The sequence below is a fragment of the Battus philenor genome, unplaced genomic scaffold (genome assembly GCF_028537555.1).
Source record: "Battus philenor isolate CCGP_79_NKW_IND1 unplaced genomic scaffold, ilBatPhil1.0.hap1 SCAF_4, whole genome shotgun sequence".
Lineage (NCBI taxonomy): Eukaryota > Metazoa > Arthropoda > Insecta > Lepidoptera > Papilionidae > Battus > Battus philenor.
The window spans coordinates 10,365,241-10,389,823 of NW_027181704.1; the positions used below are offsets into that span (position 1 = coordinate 10,365,241).

The 24,583-nt window shown below is 33.3% G+C and overlaps 1 protein-coding gene across 1 annotated transcript in view; it reads left to right on the forward strand.

Moving 5' to 3' along the window:
- LOC137928978 (uncharacterized) overlaps positions 1 to 24,583 on the forward strand; it is a 77,676-nt gene extending 53,093 nt beyond the window's left edge. The window contains exons 4-8 of the mRNA XM_068771986.1: positions 20,664 to 20,731; positions 22,807 to 23,028; positions 23,424 to 23,594; positions 23,672 to 23,836; positions 23,951 to 24,583. Of these exons, the coding sequence (XP_068628087.1) occupies positions 20,664 to 20,731; positions 22,807 to 23,028; positions 23,424 to 23,594; positions 23,672 to 23,836; positions 23,951 to 24,583 (1,259 nt within the window). The remainder of the gene's footprint in view (positions 1 to 20,663; positions 20,732 to 22,806; positions 23,029 to 23,423; positions 23,595 to 23,671; positions 23,837 to 23,950) is intronic.

Below are 24,583 nucleotides of genomic sequence, written 5' to 3' on the forward strand. Positions count from 1 at the left end.
ATTTATTTGTTTTTCTGTAAAATAGTTAGGTATACTTACCATTATGCAACCAAGTGTCATGTACTGTCGGAGGTTGGAATTTTAACCCTTTACAAGAATTGTTATTGAGACGTCAGCCCGCTCCCTCCTTTATCTTTGATGTGGAGAAGCCCCTGCCTCATTTTATCTTATCTGAATATTTCATCAAATAGATAACAGATAACTTTAAGTTGAAATTATTTTACCTAAATTAAATAAATAATTTTAATATTTTGAATATAACTAGAAATGTACAATTTAATATCATCAGTGAATAAACACTTTTTATTATTGTAAACATTACTATTTATTATAATCAGTATACTAGAATATAAAATTTGTAAAATGCCCAGCCGAGTGACGGAAAGCGAGCGTTTTCCGTCGCCAAAAGTTATATAAAATTTAATTATTAGCTGGACTTTTCCTGTCATTTTTGCAAAGAAACACATATTTTATAATTTACTAGATTTTGAAACGAACTTTATACTCCAAAAAAATATAGGCTTGTTACTTTCCAATAGAAGAAACATAATTTGAGATAGTTTAGAATCATTACTTTATATTATATTTAACACATAGTGACAGGTGCAGCTGTTTGAACGACAATATGAATTTTTTACAATATATTTTTTTTGAACAGCAAAATATTTACATGCTAACACCTTTCCTCGCTAATTCTCTTTTCTTTTATTTTATTTCGGCCATATGAATCACACGACTTTATTATTTTTCTTTCGTTTTAATAATAGCGATACATATATAAATACAAATTAGTCAAATGAGTTTATTAGATTCATAAATATACCTAAAAAGCAATAGCGTAAAATTTTTGTTTACGCCGACGGAAACATACCAATCATACCAAGTTCATTTTTTCAAAATTGGTCATTTTCATGTTACAAACTCAATCAAATAGGTTCTCACGCAGCCGTTATTTCCGCAGCCAAAAGTTTAGTATAATAACATATTGCATTGCGGTTTTAAAAACGCTATACTATACGTTACTGATATTACTGAAAAATCTAACGGTGATAAACGAAAACTCAAGCTGAATGAGAAATTTAAACCCACCATGTCATATTTTTGTATTAAAAAAAAACATTGACTCGATAAAGAAAACTACACCAAAGACTGCTGTTCGCGAACGCTACCCGTATGATGATCGAAGCAACTCGTATAATAACCGTAATCAACATGTTATATTTCCTTTATCTTTTGTAGAGAAATGTATGGCTAAGCAGACTAAATGGTTTCGCCTTCGTCAAATACCGTCGCGTTTCATGCACGGAGCGTATCATCTGCGCGAAAATATACTCTTCGATGTTTTAAATAGTGTACAGTTGGATGTACAGTATGCAATTATATTGGTAAGTTATATAATGGTCTAGTGGACATAGTCCCATACATTTCAATACAAAGAATACGTTTTTGCCTTTTGTATTGTTTTTTTTTCGGTTTGGTTGTTCACAGAACAGAGCCCGATAGGCACTCAGGCTTAACCTCGTTAATTTAAAATTTCCTCGGGAACCTCGGTGCGGTCCATCTCATGAAATATTACCGGACGTCGTGCTCGTAGATCAGGTAGGCTTTCCATGAAGTATCTTGGTGTAAGAGCTCCCAAGAAGGTATTTCGGCTTGGGCCTACCTTTGATACTTGTTCAGCGATGCAATTTAAGAGAGCCCGAGAGTGCCGAAACTCGATTTTGTTGGTTACTACTAACTATTTGACGTTACTATTACTTAGAAGAGCGTAAGCGCTGAAAGAAGTGGTCGAAGAATATTTAGCAATGCTTCTGTTTACGATGATCGGGCCTGATATGCAAGTATTACGATCATGCTGCTATATTTCGGTATGTTAAAACAGGCAGATTCCTTTACGTAAACAATGAATTACAAAACAAAGGAAATGAAACATTAATTTTGCATGCTTGCAGATGCTTCTAAAGCGTATATTCACGTCTAATTGGATAGGATTTTACCGTAATCTTGGAAGGTTTTATCCCTAATTGAACTCGTCGAACGTTAGAATAATTAACCAAACGAATGAACGGAGTCTGATTTACGAGCGGGATTTGAGACAGAGACGATAATGGAGACGCGCGATTTATTTTTCAGCGACCCCACTAAATTCTTATCGATTTTGTAAACGTCTGTTTAAGTTATCGTTAAACTTAAAAACACGCTTACAAAGAACTCTTTCTTACTTAAAATAATATTCATTCCGTGGCGTTAGATAAATCGATTTCTTTGCCGTTAATTTAATTATTATCCCATATGACTGATTGCTTTGTGCGGACGTAGAATTTAGCGTCATCTGTTATCAGTGATTAGCCGACTAATTGTCCGTTAATCAGTCGTTAATTACCGAGAGCGGGTCGCGCGTGACGTCATTATGCGAGGCTAATGCCGCGCGCAATCACTAATGCACTGTCATGTGCCACTTGATCTAATTTGTCACGTCGCATCTCAAATTACATGTGATTTGATGCACCTTCGGGTACGTACTAACGGAGGACAATGATCTGAGCCTCAGTGTTTTCTTTATTTTTGGTTACAAAACATAAAAATGAGCAAAACAAACACCTGATAGAAATATACAAAAATAAAATATTTGGTTGTAATCTATGGAACTCAATATAACATTAAATGAATATTGCGATTATTGACCAATGTAGCCGAAAGAAGTTATAGAAGTTGAAGTAGACGTTGAGGACACAGAAGTTAAAGTAGCAGCAGGTAGCCAGAGCGCGAAGAACAAACGGGGGCCTTAAGTTTTTGGAGTTGAGACCACGGAATGGGAAGCGCAATGTCGAACGTCCACTCACAAGGTCGACGGATAACTTGTAAGTAACTTGCAAGTAGAAAACGCAGCCCACCTCTAACTGCCCTCATTGGAGATTGGGGAGGCCTATGTTCAGCAGTAGATGTTGAAATGATAATGGTTATGATGATTGCAATTTGTTATACAGGTGTCAGCAAATGACTAATATTCAGTCTGTATAAAGTAATCACTCTGAAATAAGTTACATTCATTTATTTTTGCGTCATGCTAATAACTTCTGGCAATGCAAAATCTACAAGAACAGATAATAAACAATGATAATTTTTTGCTATCTGAATTTAGGAAATGCTTTTTATTACTGTATTATCACTACGTTATTTATTTATTACATAGCATTGTCAAATACATTAGTTGACAGCGAATAATGTAATCAATCACCTCTTTTAATCTTTTTTAGCCTGTTCCCAATATCACACTGATTATCAGTGTTATGTTTTCGGAGGTATTAAATTGTTAGGTTATAGATCATAACAGAAATACTATTATGTTTTAAGACGGTTACTAGTTAGTTTTTTTACTTTATTAAAATTTGCACTACACCTCTACTCTAAAACGGCCAAGACCTTGTACTACCTCATTTAAAGTTTTTTTTTTTTTAATTTTCTATTTACTATCTCAATATACATAACTATAGCTTATAATTGTTTTACGTGGACTACTTATTAGTTAAGACCTTCTAAACTAGAAAAAAAAAGGTTTTACGCACTACAGTTTGAGATTGTTAAAAAAAAGATATTCCTCAAAAAATATTTTCATTTTGTATCTTAGGTATTTTGTTTCTACTCTTGTATTCCAATTTGTAATTTTGGATTAAAATTTATTATTATATAGTAATAATTGTGTAATGTTGAAGAATTTAATTAAAATTAAAGAAAATATTAAAAATCAAGTTTAGTACGTTTTTTATTATAACTTTAGTACCAAGTTTGAATTCACTGTATGCGAATAACAGACATTGTTATATTGCTTTCTGAGGGTTCTTCCAAAAATTACTTTATTTACTAAAGCCCCGCGTCTTAATTTTCATCGCTGGGAGTCGTAATCCCCTCCACAGATTCTACCATTGGGAAAGTTTTCTTGAGAAATTGAGTAGTTGGTTACCACATCTTATTACTCCTAGACTTTTGACTATTTAGCTCCTGTGCCCTCCAGTAGTCGCATTCTGCTTTAAATTCAATGTCGATGAAGTTGTCGGGTTACTTTAACACTTTAGCTGATGATCAGCGATGGCTGTTTTATGGTCGGGTTTAGTCTCTCACTGTCCACCCATTATCATTATGTATCTGGGCATGAAACTGACATTGCCCTATTGGCTGTCTCAAACAACATCCGCGGAATGTTATTCTTGAACGTGGTCATGGACACCACACAGGGAGAACCAGGATACCACACAGATAATTAAATTTATGAAAAGTTAAATAGATAAAAACACCAAATCCTTTTAAATGCTTATAAAAAGTAGATGTCAACATAAATTATAAAAATATTTATTTCTTGATAAAAATTAATTGTAAATATCATCCGTAAATATACTAAATCAATATCGCATCGACATCGCCTTGTAATTAATTAACAACCGACCTAACTATTGTCATTAGCGTTATGAATTTGAGCTGCGAGAACGACAGCTTGCCCATTACCGAACATCACTAATTCAAAACTACCTATTCTACAGTATTACAATAGCCATAACAATAACAAATCGAATCTCTTACATAAATTCTTTGTTTAATTATTATTATTATTTGTTCGTCATACGCAAAACTGCTATAAAGTAATATAAAGCGTAGTAATTTTGTAATGGAATTACATTTACAAAAATAATAATAACAAAAGAGTGCATTACCATACAAAATAAACATGTGCCAGAAGTACCGTCTCAGTTCTGTTTTTAAAAAGCGATTTTAATTTTGCCGATATCACGAATATTACTTCGGCGATTAAAACAGATTTCCACTACAAATTCAGTTTCGAAGGTATTCCTTATGTTCGACTGAAACTGTAACTTACAGATCCGAGCATCCCGGCGATTTAAAGGACCACTCTCTATTTTTTTCTTCCTTACATCATCATATATACACATCTATCTTATATTCGCCCACCATTAATAGTTTTTAATATTCATATGTTAACAAAGTATGTGCTATAGTACAATAAACAATTTTTAACATATACGTGATCCTACAATACGATCACGCTGACGTGAAAATAAGCAAATTATTTTAAATCATCTTTACTTTCAAAACCTTAGGCTTATATGAAGATATTCTCTAGAGCTATAAATTAGTAAGTAGCCAGAACTGAATGCAATAGTCAATCAAGAACAACAATATGTTTTTACCGTGTTTCACATATTACTGTTAGAGATGTATGGCAGGAACTCGCACTATGTTCCATCATACCATGTTTATTTCATCTAACACTGTTTTGCTTCAACGTCATCATCATTTTCATAATTTTAGCGTCAGGACTTTCACTCTGGGTATAAGCCTCCGCCATATATTTCCAATAGGATCAGTAGAATGCATCCTCAATCCAGTGTTTTTCGGCAACTTTAACAAGACCGTCTTGTGAGTGAACGTCCCATACTGTGTTTACTTAACCGTGGTCACAACTCAAGAACCTTAAGGTCCACTGCCACTTTAACTTACCAATCCTCTGGTATATGCAGGTAACTGTTTCGCCTAATAACACATTAAGAAATTTAAACTAAAATTCTTCAAGGCCAACTGAATATATCTATTCCTGCACTAGTTATAATTACAATACAACCTCTGCAATGGTTAATTGGTTTCCTTAATATCAGTTTTTTTTAACCTGCCGAAATATGAACCAGTGCCGCTATAAAAAATGCTATAAAGTCGTGAACTGTACGGAATGCGTAAATAAACGGCACACCATCGTAAAACTGTCGAAACGAATGAGTTACTTCGTCGAATAGCGTTCACATTAAGACTACAAACAAAAGATAACTAGATATATATTTTTTTAAATGAACATACTGTTTTCGAGGGCACCTAAATTAGGATTAATAAAGGTACGCAAGTAAAAATAAGGTAGATTATTATAAAAAAAACTACAGAATTTTTAACTTTTTAGCATCATCATTTCATATCAGCGGTAGGACATTTACTGCTAGATTTAAGCCTCCTTCGACTATTTCTAACAGGACCGGTTGGGATTGACCTGCATCCAGCGTCTTCCGTCTACCTTAAAATGGTGCTCTGTATACCTTGTGGGTCGTTTTACACCGCGCTTGCCGGTCCATAGACCGTGGAGTGGATCTAGAACCTCAAAGCTCGAGCGGCTATTACTTCTGGGTGCTTTGTGATATAACCACTACCGCTTGAAGTCGTTTCGAAAGGCACCAAAGGCGCGGTAGAGCTGTTTCGGTAAAACAGAAACTTTGGTCTCCTCTAGCCAATACATACTAAAGCTAGGGTTGTCGCCGAGATGGGATGACCAAAAATGAAGTCAAGCAGGCGAGACCCACAGTCAAGTCTATCATGCTAATCAAAGAGGTGAAATTGTCATTTAAAGCTCGAAGGCATTACGATTAATTTTTTAAAAGGTAATTTTTTCTTAGATTGGTAGAACTCTTCACAAAGTTGGAATATATTTGGCTCAGGCCATACCATTTTGAAGGATTTTTGTGTCACAAACGCGACAAATCTCAATTTTGGCCAAAATCGTTCTTCTTCTAAATTTTTTGAAAAAAAAAGGTCGAAAACTCAACTCATATCGTTCCGCAACCATTGTATTCTGCTAAATCGGCACCGTGCGATTTCTGGCTATCCAGCGAACTCGAAAAGCCAATGATGCGCGGGCGCCGTTTCGACGCGATTGAAGAGAAAAAAACTGAATTAAAGAAGGCCTTGAAGGCTATGCGGGAATTCTTCGGTCAACGTACGCTTATGAATGTTTTAAATTGGTTAAGGTTAAAGGGATACGTGACTATGGCAGAGAAAAAGCGCGAATTTTGAAATTTAACTCTGTCATCTTTAATCACAGTTTTGGAATCTCCCCATTTTCGACCAACAGCGTAACGACGTTTTCGGAGATCAAAGAGACAATTTTCTTCCTTGTACCGTCAGTGTTTCGTTTTTTATACACATTAGTCCACCATCAACAATCAGGTATTATTTAATTATGTCTCTGCTATAATCAGTTGCCAACAATTATGCAACTTTATAGATAAATTAATAATTAAAATTAAACTTTGATACCTGTGATGTTAGGTAGCTCGAAGGGCAGTGGGTAGCATCCGATATATTATAGTTGGGGTTCTCGAGCGGCAGACACGAGCCGGCAGGCTCGGTGTGGGTAGACCTCTGACTTGGTGCAATGACGACATATTTAAGGTCGCAGGAAGTCTCTGGATGCGAGCAGCGCAAGACCTGTCATTATGGGGATCTTAATGGAAAGCCTGTCCCTTACAGTGGGCCGTTATCGGCTTTCATGAACAAATTAATTAATAAAGACGACTTTATATATACATAATTCTCTTTTTATACATTGAAATGCTTCTTACCTACTTACTTACGATTATCAGACTATAATAGTAAATAACAAAAAAAAATTTATAGACACCTTCATGTACAATTTCGTACTGAGTTTATACGGGCAGTAATATCAGGTGCACGTAGGGTTCACGTGGGCATTAATAATGATAAATTAAAGTCATTAATTCGTGAGGATTAAACGCGGAGGACGAGTGCGCGGCGCCGATAACCAAATATTAACTCAATTAGTACGGCGCCGACGTCCCTGCATTCAAATGTCTGCTAATCCTACACGACGTACTGAAACCAGCCTACTGGAATTAGGTATGGTCAGACTCAGACGGAGGACAGATTAAGAAGTAAAATGCTCACTATTTTATCATCATAATTTATACGTCGTGCACAATATTCAATTTTGATTTAAATTAGGGAAAGAAAGTAATAACTCAACTAGCAACTGTGAAAACCTCATGTGAAATATTTTAATGTAATCTGTTCAATAATATTTCTTTATCAATATATTGTAAATAATATGTAAGAATGAAAGTTTTATTCTTATTTATCAAAGTTTAAGTTAAAAAATATTTATACTATATAACCACAAACTAATAAGTTTATTCGTGCATCATAGTGTAGATATGTACATATAATTGTTTATAAGTGCAAAACGTTAAAAGTGTAAACGTATTGCTAGATCATTTGCTGTAATTAATTTACAATACGCCCGGTCCGAAAGTTGATAGTTTTGGAAATAATAAATTACGTAATGATAATGTAGTAACAAGAAGATTTTTCAAATTTCGAATAATATATTATATTTTTATTATTTACTACGTGTTTCTGTTAAAATTGTACATTGTTATGTTGATATGTCACATTATTTTATTTATTAACACTTTTATACACCATAGACAATAAATAGAGAGAAAAAAAGAAACAATTCATATGGTACAAGAAGCGGTCTTATCGCTCGAGGCGTCCTCTACTAGACAAGCCTGTGGATGGAGAGGAAAGATATGAAGGTAGAACTTTTTGACCAGTCGGAATTCAGTAAAAAATATAAATGAATAAAACGTATTTAAGTCAAAGTTTATGTAATAGTAACAAACAGCTATTACTTAAAAAGGTGAGCATTCTGTTTCATACACTGCAATACGTCGTAAAAAATTTTTTGGTTATATTTCATCATACATTTTTAATATTTTTACTACTCCGTTTTTTTTTTCATGTTACTTTTACAGTACCCACAAGCAGGGCAAAGATCACCAAGAAAGAAAAAACTTCATCAGCAAGAGTTACAGAAGCGTCGCAAAACCACGGCAACAGATACGTAATGAGGACTGCTGTCCAACACCAGGAGGAACGGAGAAATAGTTAACCCGAGTCACATAGAAGTGTCACATAATATCCAAATGGCGCAATAGTATGGACAGAGACAGTAGTAGGAAAAATTTCCGATCCGAGGATCCGAGATACCTATGATGGACGAAGCTGTTACAGCCCCAAAACTGTAACAGCGTCTAAAAGAAATTGAAGAATCACATCACAAATTCATGACAAATTCACGTATCACATCACGAATCACAAGTTCACGAAATAGTTCAACTCCAAATAACACAAACTTAAGTAACCTAATAAACGACGAACTTAAATACTGTTCTCTTTTGCTCAAAAACATAGTTAATATTATTTTTTAATTATTTTATGTATTTTTAATTCAAGACAAAGTGGTTAATTTTGTTGGTAGTTTCTCTCTTTAAAAGTTGCAAATCATTGATAATTATAAATAACTGAAAAAATAGTACGTAATAATAATGTCGTACATGCTTTTTATGGACTGGTGTCAAATTTTTGACGAATAAAGAAAAGACGAATGTTTTAATTCACTCTATGGTTTGTACAGGAAAAGAATAGTATCGTTTTCACTAATTTCTTCATAAATCCTTCCTATTTATTTTTATTTTCATAGGTGTAATTTAAGTTGAATTATTATATATTATTATAAAAATATGTTACGAATACAAAGTTCAATTGTGTTCATAATACCGAAGCCTTGCACAAAAGCATCCTACTCATGTACACAACGACGTAACTAATTAGCATTAATTGAATTAATAGCAGTCAATAGTAATTACCGAATGCATTGTTACATGTGACAGGTTTCGGAGAATTTCAGGCTGATGCTCAACATTATTGTGACATACCTTGATCACATGAAATGCTTGGTATTCACAATCCTTTGTTACATTTTATTTAAATTTACAACTAACGTCAAGGGTAAATAAAAAAATGGATACGACACATCTCTCAAGCCCATCACAAAAATTATCCGAGCTATGGTTCTAATGGATTAGAGCCGATTCATTTTTATTTCAAGAAGTAAAAAGAGAATGGAATTGGTTATGTTTAAGCTTTTTATTTTATTTTTTTTCGGTTCTATAGTCTATAACAATGGAAGTCTGTAGTAGTGTACAGATGATTTGTTTCAATGTATTTACGAAATATTTTGTATCTGTTTAAATTTATTATTGGTACTTCTAGTTCAGAAGGGTTTATTTAATTAATGTCAATAAAACGAAATCAGCAAGTATTTATTATAGGTAATAAAATAAAGAAAAATGTCAGTTTGTCTACAATATTGAACTACTTAAATAGTAGCTTCCTTTTAAAAAACGTGTCATAAGCCAACACGCGGGCTCAGCGCAAAATTGTGGGATTTTTTGATCCTATGATATATCGGTTGCCTCGCCATACTTTCCTTCACCATTTGTGAGCAATGGTAAATATACAATATACCTCAGAGAAAGCCGCCTGTTTGAAATTGAACTCGCGTCCAAAGATCGTTTAACAGTCCTTTTAGACTACAGCTGCTCTTCTTACCATTATTTAATACATGCTGCCCTTAATAAAACGTAATATGTGAGGTATCAGTACATAATTTTATTAAATAACTAGCTATTCTATAGCCGACTTTGTATTGTCAAAGTCTTTAATTTGTGCTAGTTTACTAGAAAAATAAATGAAAAACGTTATTTGACTGGTGACTTCATTTCACTTATAAAATTAAGTTCTGCATCGTACTACAACATGTTAATTACATGCTTTTTATTTTGATTGTAGTTAAACGTTTGACAGCTTAAAATATGTCTTTAATTTACTCTACGGTTTATATGGGAAAAGTGTAGTTTCGTTTTTTGTTTTTTCCATGTTAGTTTTCTATTTTTATCTCCATAAGAATCATCCTCGTTATTTAAGGAAAACACTATCCTATGTGGTCATATATTCCATAACATTAGCCTGTTCAGACGAAAAGAAGATACAAATTTTGGTACGAGTATTACGTCTTGACAAAACAAAGACTTCAAAATATCTGCTTATCCACAATGAATATTTCGTTTCTAATACATCTTTTTTTGTAACATCCCATGAGACAATATCTGTACGGTCCAAACCAAGACTGTGGTATACCTGCATAAGTTAGATCACGCATTTTGAGATCTATTTGTCAAGAACAATTTCTTGAATCTGCGCAGACGCCTTTAATGTCTCGTACATTACACTTATACACTAAAACTTTTATTTGCTAAATACATATACGTATATATAACAGTCATTATTTGCCATTATTCAAAACGTATTATTCCACAAACTATCGACAGCCTTTATACAACTAAAATATGAGAACTAAGAAGAATGAAAGACCCACTTAAACTGGCTTTATTATGCATGTATTACAATAACGACGAATTTGTTTTTTGTTGACGTGAAATAAAAATAACGTTCCAATCCACTACATAACAGCTTTTAAATTTTGAGAAACATTAGCACCTTTACCGAATTGAAACTGGTTACTCGCATTTCAAAGTTCTTGGCACCAACTAAATGTTTTAACGATTTTTTAAAGAACCTCATATTTAGCGCAATAATTTGATGATATTCAAATTTGATATAGATAATTTTTTCTCGACAAGTACAATAGTTAATTACCTTTACATTTGTTTTTTAAGCAACGATCTGATTTGATGAAACATTTCGATTCATTTTCCAATAGGGCATGCTTGGTTTTTTTTTTTTCTAAAATACTCGAGCTTTAAACGCGCGGTACGCTACAAGGCAATTAAAATATTTGTACATAGCCCTCGCGCTTTTCTAATTAATTGCCAATGGGTGTATTTATAACATAATATAACTATTTTAGGAGTATGCGATAAGCGTGATAGGAACTGAATCATCACCATCATTTTAGGCAAAGAACGTCCACTTATAGACGTGAGCCTCTCTTATAGATATCTAATAGGTCTGATTGAAAGCAACCTGTGTTCTGCGTTCAATTTTTCCACCTTGAGACTTCAGCGGTTTGCGGTACGCTTAACGTGACTCACAATGAAAATCGAAAGATAAAGGAAACTAAAAAAAAAGTAGCGATCTTTACGGAAGGCCCATGTCTTGCAGTGGTAATTTATCGCCTGAAAAGAATAATTCAGTGTAATTCAGGAGGAAGCACTCCTAGACGTAATAATTAACAATATTAGTGTTAAAAGCAATTTAATTACAGTAAATATTTTTTTTATAATCAAACTAATAATGAAATGTACATTAATATTGTTCTTAACTTCCTCTTTATTTTTCTTAAGCAAATGTTTATATAAAACAAGGTGTTTTGACATCCCAGGATTTGACGTCACACTTAGGCAATTGACCACATCATCTACATATCCTTGAAAGAACAATTCAAAAGGTGGGTAATTGCCCCCACTCTACCAACATCTCTAATAGGTTTTTCCCCAACTAGTGATATTTGCTAGTAAAAAGGTTTAGTTCGTTACCTTAATTCATTATTTACAATATCTATAAGAATGTTGACTTGTTGACTTGTCACCCCTAATTCGGAGTATAATCATTATCCGAAACAAAGTTAGTTACTTTAAATCTATCTTATATACAAAAATAAATAAACGAATAAAACCAAAAGAAATCCGGTATAATCTTAGGGTTCAGAAAAATTCCAGTTTTTTTCGTAATAAATAAAATAATATAACCTACTTATATTATTTATTTAACGGGAATTTAATGGAAATTGTTTATGATTATTAATTGAACTGTTTCTCACAATAATGATTCTGCACATTAAGTTCATAACATTTTTACTTTAATATGATGTGTTTTTCTCTTTTAACGTTTAGGTGTTAATTCCTAACACTGTGATATAATATTTAAAATGTATTAAAACCTAGACTGTTAGTTAGTTAGAAGTAATATGCAACAAATTTTACATTTCTCAATAACAGGTTAAGGAATATTGTTAGGAATAAAATAACCCGTGATTTCAATGGACCGCCGGATTTTGCAATGATAAATCATAAAGCCTTTAACAATTTGAAAGGCTTTTCTTTATAAAACAAACGTACCCAACCAAAAGCAAACTTAATCCAATACTCGAGTGAAACGAACTAAGACGTCGACTCAAACAAATTATATGACATAATGTCGTTAATTAGAAACCCTCCTTTGTAACTGAGGGTGGGGTAATTAGGTTCGGATGTTCTGAATGGGCCCTTTTTCTGCTCGTTACGGCTGAAACAAAGGGGCAAAGAAGTAAACAGACCGTATTCAGGCTACGATTTGCATTAGACTCGACTAGAGTTGTTGTATGGATTTAAGAAATAATTCACACAGCGGCTTTCGCAATCAGGAATAATTTACTCAATCGGTGGTTTCTGGAAACAGACTAAAGAAAAGTACGATTTATAATAACTTCAAAATCTATACATATTTTCTTGGCAAAAATTTATCGTAAAACGGACACGGTGTAGCGTAGCTAATATACCACGTGTTAAGATTAAATCTTTAAACATATAGTAAACGTTGAACATTAATATAATTATTTTAATTAAAAATAACATACTTTTTCATACAAAAATAATTTTAAATACTAATTACACTAAACTAAATTTACCTAAAGTAAAATTTTGTATTTATATTTCAGCCGTATTTAGAGACGTACAGCGTTCTATATAAAATAATATTTACAAAACGCTTGCTAGTTAAAGTATTACATAGCAAAATGTGACTAAAATTTTTAAAAATTGACAATTATACCATAGCAGATATAATAGATACACATCGAAAAATATTGGATGTAAAATAATAAGCACTAAATAAAAATTTTAGAAAGACGTGAGAGCTGTTGAACAGAAAGATCTGACTACGTAATATTAGGGATTTCTTCGAGATCTTGAGAGCGACTAAAGCAGTATGCGAAAAAAAGTGGGATGCAGACCTGACTGACGGGCAGTAAAAGAAATAACACTAAAAGAAGAAGTAGAGAACGTTTACGATCATGTATTCAAAGACACTGCATTCAACAGTAAAATTAATTATTATTTTTTTTTAATCCAAGTAAATTTACAAAATAATTAAGAAATATAAAATTTATTATAAATTCCGCGATATTTTCAAGACGTTACCCCTTATGGATTTAATTGCGTCGCCATTGTTTCGGTTGATTTGATTGTGTATCTCTACGGAGCGCAGTTAAACAACAAGTTTTAACGGAGAGGATTTTGATATTGGAATCTTACCACAGTTAACGCAATGTCATAATAAAGACGGAATATATTGTACAAAAAGCTATTATTATTGTCCTTTTTTTATATTTCTGTAACATAAAAAAATTTTGTAGTATTTTAAGTAAAATATTTTGTTCGTACATAGACTGGAAATAGCATTACTTTAAATAAATGTATATAGAAAATATTATATATATACAAATATATCAATAAAATGTACAAATATTCCTCGATGGATACAAATCGACTGAAAGAAATGTCTGCAACGTACCAATGCGTAGCGAGCCGCACGTCATGCACACTTTCTCCAACATTTTCAACAAACAACAACTTGCCCTTAATTGTGTTTGCGATTCCTTTGGAAGGCTCTTTTGACTCGACTACAATTGTGAAAACTCGTTTTGAAACGACGTTAAATACGACCGAATTCCAGATAATTAACTCAGATTACGGTCTCCGCATATAATTCGCTTTTGTTGCAGAAAATTTGAAGTAAAGACAAGAATTTAACGCACGGCGACAGTTTTGAATATTTGAAAATCTCTTCTTGTTCTGTTTCTGTTATTGTATATAGTCATTAACTATTCCCTGGTCGTTTTGTGTGACCCGCACTATCTTTAATTGTTGTAATTTCTTAAAACTCATTCTTGGTAATTTTTAACGTGCCAAAAAATATCTACTCAAATTTTATACCTAAAAGAGCTATAGATTTAAAACATACATTTTTAATGAAGACTCTTTCAACCCTTGGGGTGATGGGGGGATGATCCTTTGATGTGATTCTTAGCTGACTTCTGGCGAAAAGAAAATTCCTGTCAAATTGCATATCTCTAATCATTGCGGTTTCACAGATATCGTGATAAATCAGTACATAGGAGGAAGTTTCTAATAATGTATATAACCTTGAACGAATTAATGTACAAGTGTTGTAAAATTAATTCTTATATTATAAACAAGCAATAAATTCAGCGATTCCCAAACGTCAAATATTTAATTTGAAAACAATAGTTCGACCACCGTTAAAAAATCCAATATCGAATAACTTAAAGCCGATGCAAATTCGGAAAAATCTATTATAATCTGCATCGCACAGTGCCGGACGCTCTTTTCATTCGATGCCTTTTGTTGCCGGATTCAATTAAGTTTACATCGGCGCCGAGGTCAGTTAATAAAAACCGAAGCCTACAAAAATTGGCGCGTAAATCAAATTCAATAAAGCGCAGCACAATGGCGTGGGACGGGCACCGGGAAATGACGCCGTCAAACAATGACTGCCCGCGAAGCGCACCAATCAACTCTATATTACATACATGCGGGTCGTCGCTTTGCATCCCATGATTTGCTTGTTAAACGATTAATGTAACGCAAAGTGCGAGGAAAGTAGTTTGAAATGTTATTCATGATCCGACATATATTAAGGTCATTGATAATCGCCCGATACTGGCTGCTACTAACCGGTCCTTTCGGAAATCTAGGGAGGAGGCCTTTCAGCAGTGCATGTCCTACGGCTGAAATTATTTTTCGTTATGCAACTAGTTACTGTGTTACTAGGTTGTGTGTATTGTGTTACCGCGCAGAGGGAAAAACCTGAAGGTGACCGAGTTCGTCATAGAAGGATGAGAATGTCTCGTAGCGAGTACTCATTCTCTTGTTTCAGCAAGCTTACTCACCTACTGAAAACGAGGTGTAAACTTAGCACAGTTAGTGCCCTGTTACTTCCTAATCCGCGAAAAATCTCATCCTCTTCACGTCATCCTCATTGGAGAGTGTCGTGACCCCCTCCCCGCATCACTTTCTCCTTGGCGAATCCGCGCAATCGATTGCAATTCACGATTATGTATCGCACTACATCGTACTTTGCTCTATAATATTAACCCTAGTAACAACATTTGAAATGTAAAAAATAAGCTATGTGATATTAAATAAAAAAATTATTTATTAATTTTATTACTTTTCATTCGTAAAGTCCTTAGCGCGTGTTAAAACAAGAGAGGAAATGATTGATCTTCCACCGAATCGGGGTTGCGTGTGCGAAAATCACGGACAAAGCAGTGAAAGTGTGCATACTGCTGGGCAATACAATATTAGGAGAGGATGTTTGCTGCTTCACCGTGCATATTTAGCGTAGATTTATCTGTAATACGCAAATTATAAATATTGAAAAAAAGTGCTATAACCATCAATATCTAACAATGATTATAATCTTTAGCATGCATAATATCGATGCATCCCTTATTATTAGTTAATCACAGGTCATTATTTTAAAATGTCTTATTTTACTCATAAGACAATATTACGAAAAAAAACTGTTTGAAAACAACTAAAATAAAGAATTTAATCATTGTTCACTCTGTTATTAAAGTTTAGTAAATACAAATCTTGATTAAGGTGCTATAACTAAGATTTACAAAAGCAGTTGTTTTAACTTTAAAAACGAAACGAAAGTTCCAAACGATTTCTTCCAGCACCTATTGCTTATTTAACAGTCTCGCAGTTAGTCACCCTTTAACATTAAGAATTCTCGTCCACCTTTCCACGTCTCCGAATTAATCGCCCGAGAGCGTCTGCCTATTAAAGTTTCTTCACAAGTTGTTTAAGAGGCTCAACTCGCTTTAAACTCTACAGATAATGTTAAACATTCATTTAAGTGCGCGAGCTTCACCCAACTTTCCAATTGTCGTATAAATCTTCTAATTCTTCAAGCGTTTAATATTCATATCACCTTCGTTCTTCCTCGTTCTGAGCAGATATGATTAAAATAAAACTGTGAATAAAAACCGACCTTATTGCAAGCCTTTAAAGCTGACTTTAAAACTTCAAAAAATGATTCTGGAAACTCTTTTACTAAGACATTCTAGAAAATTCGAAATTGCGCACGCAATAATGTACAGATACTATTATGTCAATTTTGTCATTATTAATGATAATGCGCTCTAACGCGACGATTAAAACTTCAGAGGCACCCCAATTTATCATATAAATGAAGTTATTACATTATTTGGCACAAAACGATAAATAATAAAGTCCTTAAAATATTATGTCATATTTACTGTTTGTTAGTTGTCAGAAGACGTAGTATAGAGGCAGCTACCATCCGGTCTTATTAAAAATCCATTGTGAAGCCTATGTCTAACAGTGGACGCCCTACATTTGAAATTATGATGAAAATATTCTATGACTTAGTAATATATTGAAAATATTGTCGTGAAATTTTTCTTTCATAAGTATTAGTAACTTAAGTGTTTAAAGATTATTTTAAGCAAAAAAAATATACACTAATGTGCCAAAAAAATGTTACGTTTTTCTTTCATCGATAATTATTTTTTTTACACTTTTTTTTACTTAAATTTGCACCGACAAATGCCTTCAAAGTCAATAAAAGTCGGTCGAGGTAAAACTTTAGCCGTTGTCGCAGGCCCCTTAACGTCTTCAATATATCCCATGGGACTAAAATTCGACACAGTATCGGTATAACAATTTTATATGCTCTCTTATCTTCATATAGAAGTAATTACATAAAAGTTTAGTAATAGAAACGCATTAACACATTTTTATTAAACGTTCAGTTAATTCAAAACGTTGCTATATGTACATAAATGCTGCTTATTCTCAAAACCAGTAAAAGCTGTATGGTATGTGTCATAATTTTGTTTGATTTTTCTATGTACTTCTTATACTGAGTACAGTGGAAAACTTAATACCGATATCCTCAGTAATTTTTTTAGGTACAGAGATAAATCAATTACATTAATTAGTGAAATAAATAACAGACGAATAAGATGTCGTTAGAATAATCTAAAATAAATGTCTAAATACATTGAATTTTACTAAACTAAATGTTACAAAAATAAAAACTATATAATTTATAACATTTAAACAAACTAGTTATATATGATAAAATAGATTCTGGTTATTGTGATAATTCCAATTTCAAGCATTAAAATATACAATATAAAGAATAAAATTTACTAAAATTATTTACTGTAAACATAAAATATTTTAATTATAATTTTTAAAATATAATAATTTGTATGTAAAATAAAAATTTGTATTAATCTCAATCAGTTATTCATATTTTGTAAATAAATTCATGATAAATACAGTCGTATCTAAACTAAATATAAAATTTCATTGTAAGTTTTACAACTAGGTTTTCAAGCAAATCGCACATTTTACGGTTGTCTTTGATCACGTTTACTGCCCTCTTAGAAAACCTGTAATAATAATAGTTTAATAGTGGACATCGTCTCTGAGCTTATGTTCCTTATTTTATTCACTACCACTAACAGTACTGCTTCTTATATACTGTATGTAATGTAGGTATTACATTCCTACTATACTAATCAAACTAAAATTAAGCTTGCTGACAAATAAATTCCAAGCCTTAATTTTAGTGTTGATTTTAAAACATTCGCAATAAGCCATCATCATCGTAAATGTATAAACTTAAATATAGATGTTTTAGAAGCTCCTTTTTTATTACTCATGCTGTCATTATTTTCTTTTGAAAAATGATTAAAATAAACAGAAGACTGAAAAAAGTTTCTTAAAAAAAATTCAGTAAATAATATTTAATGATAACTATAACATAGAATTATTATACTTATAAGCTTGGCGTCATTAACTCTTTTATAATTAATTTTTTTTTATAATATATTAAGTGGTATCAATATAAACAGTAACAGCAGAATTAAATCTCCTTAAACTACTTAATAATAATCGAGTAGTCCTTAGTTTTAAAGCCAGAACACGTAGCCCAGTAGTTGAAGTCGTTACAGTATAACCATTTTTTGCTGATACCACTTACACGACGTACAATAGTGAATAAAAGAACTAAAGTGTAATAGGAAACATTAGCGGGGTTCGCACTAAACTGGCCGCTAACTGTCTGTCCAAGTCGTTCGAACGCCGCCATATCAGCGGTTCACGTACAATCTATCCTCTCATTTATGGTTTCTTTATCCCAATAGAAGTTGTTTTAATAGTAGAGGTGTTTACATGAGTTAGTGGAAGACTAGTGGTAGATAGAAAGAAATTACCATAACTATTGACATATTAATAACATTGTATTGATCTTTGAAAATATTATTTAGTGTTACACTATAAATTATAATTAATCATGCCGTCTTGCCAAGAAATTTTAAGTTACTTGTTCCGTACTAATTATAAAATGTGGTAAAGTAGACAACGTCCTTCTGCAGCTTAAATAGCCAAATTATGTATTAATATTTGTGTTACCACATACGCAGTTAATATTTATTTATACGTTATTATGTTTGTATTTATGTGTGAAGTTTGATTGGGCGTGTGTGTCTGAAGTGTATAAAATGTAACACAGAATTTGCTCATAATAACTTTTCTCAAGGAGCCACTTTTGAACGTTTTAGAAAATAGCAAATTTATTTTTATGTATGTTGCCTTTGTGTATGCATTACTTTGTATATTTTATATTCATAATTATGCAGATTTAACATTCAATTCAAATAAAATAAGAACGTGAGACAGAAGCAGAACATAAAATGAAAAAGTCTATACTCTACAGCCCAAGTCGAGTTCCCGTCCACAACATTTCAAAATAAACGGCGTCTTTTTATGTCCTTAGCATATTTTTTAAAAGTCGACGTCCCTCGGAGCGTATTAATACGCGTTCTTTAACACCCCTTACATGAATAATTAGATGTTTCCCGGATTTATTCTTCTCTGTTATCTGTAAGACACGAGTTTTAAATTTGCAAACTCATTCTTTTCGCTTTATTGAGGATAATACATCTTCGCAGGGTTGCTATTCTGATTAATGCCTTCGAGTAGAGTCGACTCAACTTTGTCAGAGATAACGGCGAAAAGTAAAGGGACGTGACTTTGCTGATTCAATGCACCAATTTTTAAGAAAACAAGCCGAACGCAATCGGAGTTTTAAAAGAGGTTTTATGTTTTAGACGATTATTATTGGTTCTTCTACTGGCCAGTATAAAACAGCTTAAAACTATTTCATACTCTTCTTCTTTTAAATACGTTTGTCACAAGAATTTATGGCAAACGTCATACCATTATTTCTGTAAATAAGTGCAGTTAAATATGAAAATTTGTGTTTATTTTTCATTTTGTTTTGGTAAGATACAACAAATTATTATAGAAATAGTTGCGTAATTTGCGTTGGATAAAAAAAAATTAGAACCTATTGCCCGTCTGTATTCATAGTTTCTTTCAACGCAAAACAATATTTTAACACAAATTTAAACCAATCGTAAACAAAAATTTCATATACAAAACCACGACAGAAAAAAATTATTGGCTTATAAAATGTCCCAGTTTAGACAAGGTAACAATTCAAATGACATACTAATCGGAAATTGTGGAAGCATCAATGGAACGATAGGAAGTCAGTCATCATCGTCATCCTCAAGTCAGCCGATAGACGTCCACTGCAAGACCTCTAAAGATCGCCTCGATGACACCGGACTTGCGTTACCCACTTTCAGCGACCCGCGACCTTGACTATGTCATCGATCTACTTGGCAAGGAACAGTACCACATCGCGACGAAGTGTGTTATTGGTGATAAATTTAAAATCTGAAATGTTTCTGTAATCGATGAAAATTAATTTCACAACGAAAAACTCTAAGCGAGTTATATTATTTACGGAGAATAGTCATATTTATTTCGAAGATTGAAAGACCATTCTTTTATATAAAGAAAATCACATTGTTATGTAAAATAACTCATTTATTTCAGTTATCTGTTTATCGGGGGTAGTGGCTGAATCGGATAATGAAGTAAAAAAAGGAGTCTTCCCTTTTATGGTACGTAGTTCATTGCATTATGCAAGAATTGTTACCAAATCAAAAATTCTTAACAATATTTAAAAACTCGATATACTCTTAAAGAATTTTGCGCTTACTGGTCAGTTCTAAAAGCTTGTAATTGTTCTACTGATTTATTTAATGGTCATTAGAACACAAATTACTACTATTGTACTACATTTTCTGGACATAGTTACACTTAAAAAACCTCAATTTTATGTATAAGTGAAAGTAACAGATGATAGTAAAGGACATCAACAATTATGAAGAAATGTAAATATTGTTTTACACGTGGCTATTTCTCTAAAAGTAGCCCACGTGTTTTGATATACTCTAAAAAATTGTCATTACACGAACCTCTATCCGTTTGTGGCATTCTTTCATTACTAGTAAAACTTATTATTATTTTTATCCATGTTATGTCCCCTAATGTTTATCATTCATTCTTCGACTGTCGTAATATGTTTGATAGTTTTTTCCAATCAATATATGTCTATTTACGAGGGTCAAACTGAAAGTTCTTAGAAAATCAAAAACTAAGCATTCTAGCAAGTTATTAGTTTTATTATAACTTTTCAAAATAGCGTCCATTTACATCAATACATCGCTGCATTCGATGGAACCATTGAGAAAAGCACCTTGCCCACTCGGCCTTAGGGGTCTCTTCGACGGCGTTTTGAAACGCAGCCACTGCTTCTTCGGCGTCCATAAAATGTTTTCCTCGAAGTTTTTCTTTTATTTTCGGGAATAAATAAAAATCGCAGGGTGCGAGGTCGGGGCTATACGGCGGGTGACCCAGTAATTCCACGTCTGAGGTCGCCAAATAGTCGATCGTTTGCCTGGCGGTGTGCGACGAGGCATTGTCGTGATGAAGGAGGATCCTGCTGCGAGGTCGTTTCTCTCGAACTTTTTCCAAGACAAGTGGCAAACAGTTGTTAGTGTACCACTCTGCATTAACCGTTTTCTGATCCTCTAAGACAACTGTCGCGTAATGACCTGTCTTTCCGAAGAACGAGGCCACCATCTTTTTTCCAACACTTCGACCTCTCTTCACTTTAGTTGGCAACTCTTCGGAAGGAAACACCCACTGAGCAGACTGTCTTTTGGTTTCCGGATCATAACAGTAAATCCAGCTTTCGTCACCCGTTAGTATGTCGAACACAGCATTTGAGTCACCTCCGTTAAATTTTTGGATCATTTCTCGGCACCAATCAACACGGCGGAGTTTTTGAGCCTCGGTCAAATTATGCGGTATCCAGCGGGCACAAAGCTTCCTGACCGCTAAATGTTCATGGAGGATTTTGTGCACTTGACTCATACCTATGCCTAGACTTGTCCGAATCTGCTGATAGGTCACTCTTTTGTCAGTCTCTATCATACGCCGCACAACACTGATATTGTCTTCAGTTGTCGCTGTAGAAGGCCGTCCCTCACGCAAATCATCGGTGAGATTAGTTCGACCACGTTTGAATTCATTAAACCAGTTGTAAACTGTGGCACGAGATGGGGCTTCATCGTGAAAAGCCAATGGAAGTCTATCATAACTTTCTTGTTGACTTATATGACATCGAAAGTCATAAAAAATCATTGCACGAAAATTTTCTCGGCTTAAATTCATTCTGACGTGCACAGACAATTTTCAATTTGCCGCCAAATCGTAAAACAAATGACAAATGAATGAAATTTATACTCAATATTATTGGTAAAGAGTTCTATTTTCAAAATTTAAACTTATTTTTTTAATATAATGCTTTTAAGTTGCCAGTTCTAAAAACTTTCAGTTTGGCCCTCGTATTAAAACCTTGAAATTGTTTTTTTATCGATTTGATGCTTTTAATCCAAAATAGATCAATAGAATTGCGTATAGTTTTAGAATTGAAGACTATAACATATGGACAATACATTTAAAAAAAAAACTGCCTGATGAATTGAATACAGTTACTGATAGTTTTCTCTTTTAGGGAATAAAACGACACCAGTGATGTTTTAACAGATGTCAATTATTTTGCTACTAATGTGAATGGATCCTTACTTCGTTATGATTTAGCAGAGATAATAGTAATGTTTTTGAACAGGGTTTCATATACTATCAAGACGCGTCAATACTCGATGAATCCGGAGAGCGGTTTAGACGTGGCGCTGTCTTAATCCGCACCAGCTGGCTTATTTCTTCTTCTCTTGACCGACGTGATTCTCCGCTAGCTTTTCCGCAAAAGACTTTGCTCGCTAGACTTGGTACTGTGAACATTGACTCGAATTACAACTTCAATGAAGACGAGGAAGAACAGGAACGCGAGGTATATAAATTTTCTTTTTAAGCAAGAAACGAATTACATGAGTCGGATCCGTTTAGTTCGAATAAAATCCTTATACATTTATTTTAAATGTTTTAGCATATTAAAGTTGAAAGCTACTAAAATTCAAAAAAAAGTTGCATAAACTCTCATTTTTAGTTATAATGAAATCTGCATTGATTATCAGATGTAATTTACTTTATTATGATTAACATACTAGTCTACCAATATCCGGGGCACGCTGTACTTCCACCTAACTCATAAAACAAAAAATTATCTGGGGCAAAATTAGCATGTGTTGTTAGAGAGAAAAACAATTTTTCGGTAACGGTTGACATGTCTTTAAATTATAAATGTTTCTAACACCGAAAAGTAATTTATTTTATCTATTTATACAGGTTATTCAAATTGTGCAGCCTTATAACTTTAATTCCACACAATGGTGGTTTTATGATGTCAGTCTGGTAAAGACTCTATTTCCGTTTAATATCACTTCTGTCATTGCTCCAATAACGCCGCAATACAAACGAAATATAGATGCAAAAATGTGCAAGGTCCTTGTTTATACGGTAAGAAATTGTATTATTACAATACCATATATTATTAATTTATATAAGTCACTATTCCTCCTTATTAATATTTTCAGAGGAGTAATAACAACGTGTCGGAAGATAAAATTTTGATGCAACTGTCGGTTGAATTATTATCACCGTCAACCGACTGTGGTGATCATTTTCATGCCGATACAATGGTGTGTGGGGCCGATAGCGACGACAACAAGAATTTCAACTATGAATCTGATTATTGCCAAGTAAGTTTTACATTTTATTTACTTAATTCAACTCATAATAAACATTTTATATAAATGAAAACTTTTAAAACCGAACTGTCATAATAGTTTTACCTGAATTTTTTTTTCCTTTAGGGGAACAGCGGCGGACCTCTACTCTGTGAAGGCGAAGTAACAGGATTGCAAACTTACATAAATGATAACTGCAAACAACCTCATCTCTTCCAACATCTGCCTGCTTGGGAAAATTTCATTAATTGTGGCATCGATGCACGCTGTTTCGAGAAGTCATGCAACACAACATGTGCAACGATTAATAAAGACAATCCTGTAAATGAAATTATAATCACAACTACCCAAGAACCTAAAGTCATGTTAGTTTCGCATTCTGAGGCTGAATATTCTGTAACATCTACTGCAGCATCTACTACACAGGAAACTGATAAAGCCCCTGACGAAACTGATACTGTCCCGCCCACTTTGACTACGATTACGGAAGAAATGACAACTGTAGCTACAGTGACGGAAAATGTTGTTGTAAATAGATTAGAAGAAGATCGATCAACAACATGGTCTGATAATAAAGTTAAGGAACGACCAAAAAGTTTTGATTCTGCTGAAGACTCCGATAACATGGAAAGAAAAACAAACGTTGAGGCTCAACAGCAAATGATTATTACAAAAGATTTAAGTTCTGGCAGCTACTTTCATGAGCCCCGGAAACTGTTTCTCAGTGTTTTAACTTTTGTTATTATAGTTGCTTTATAA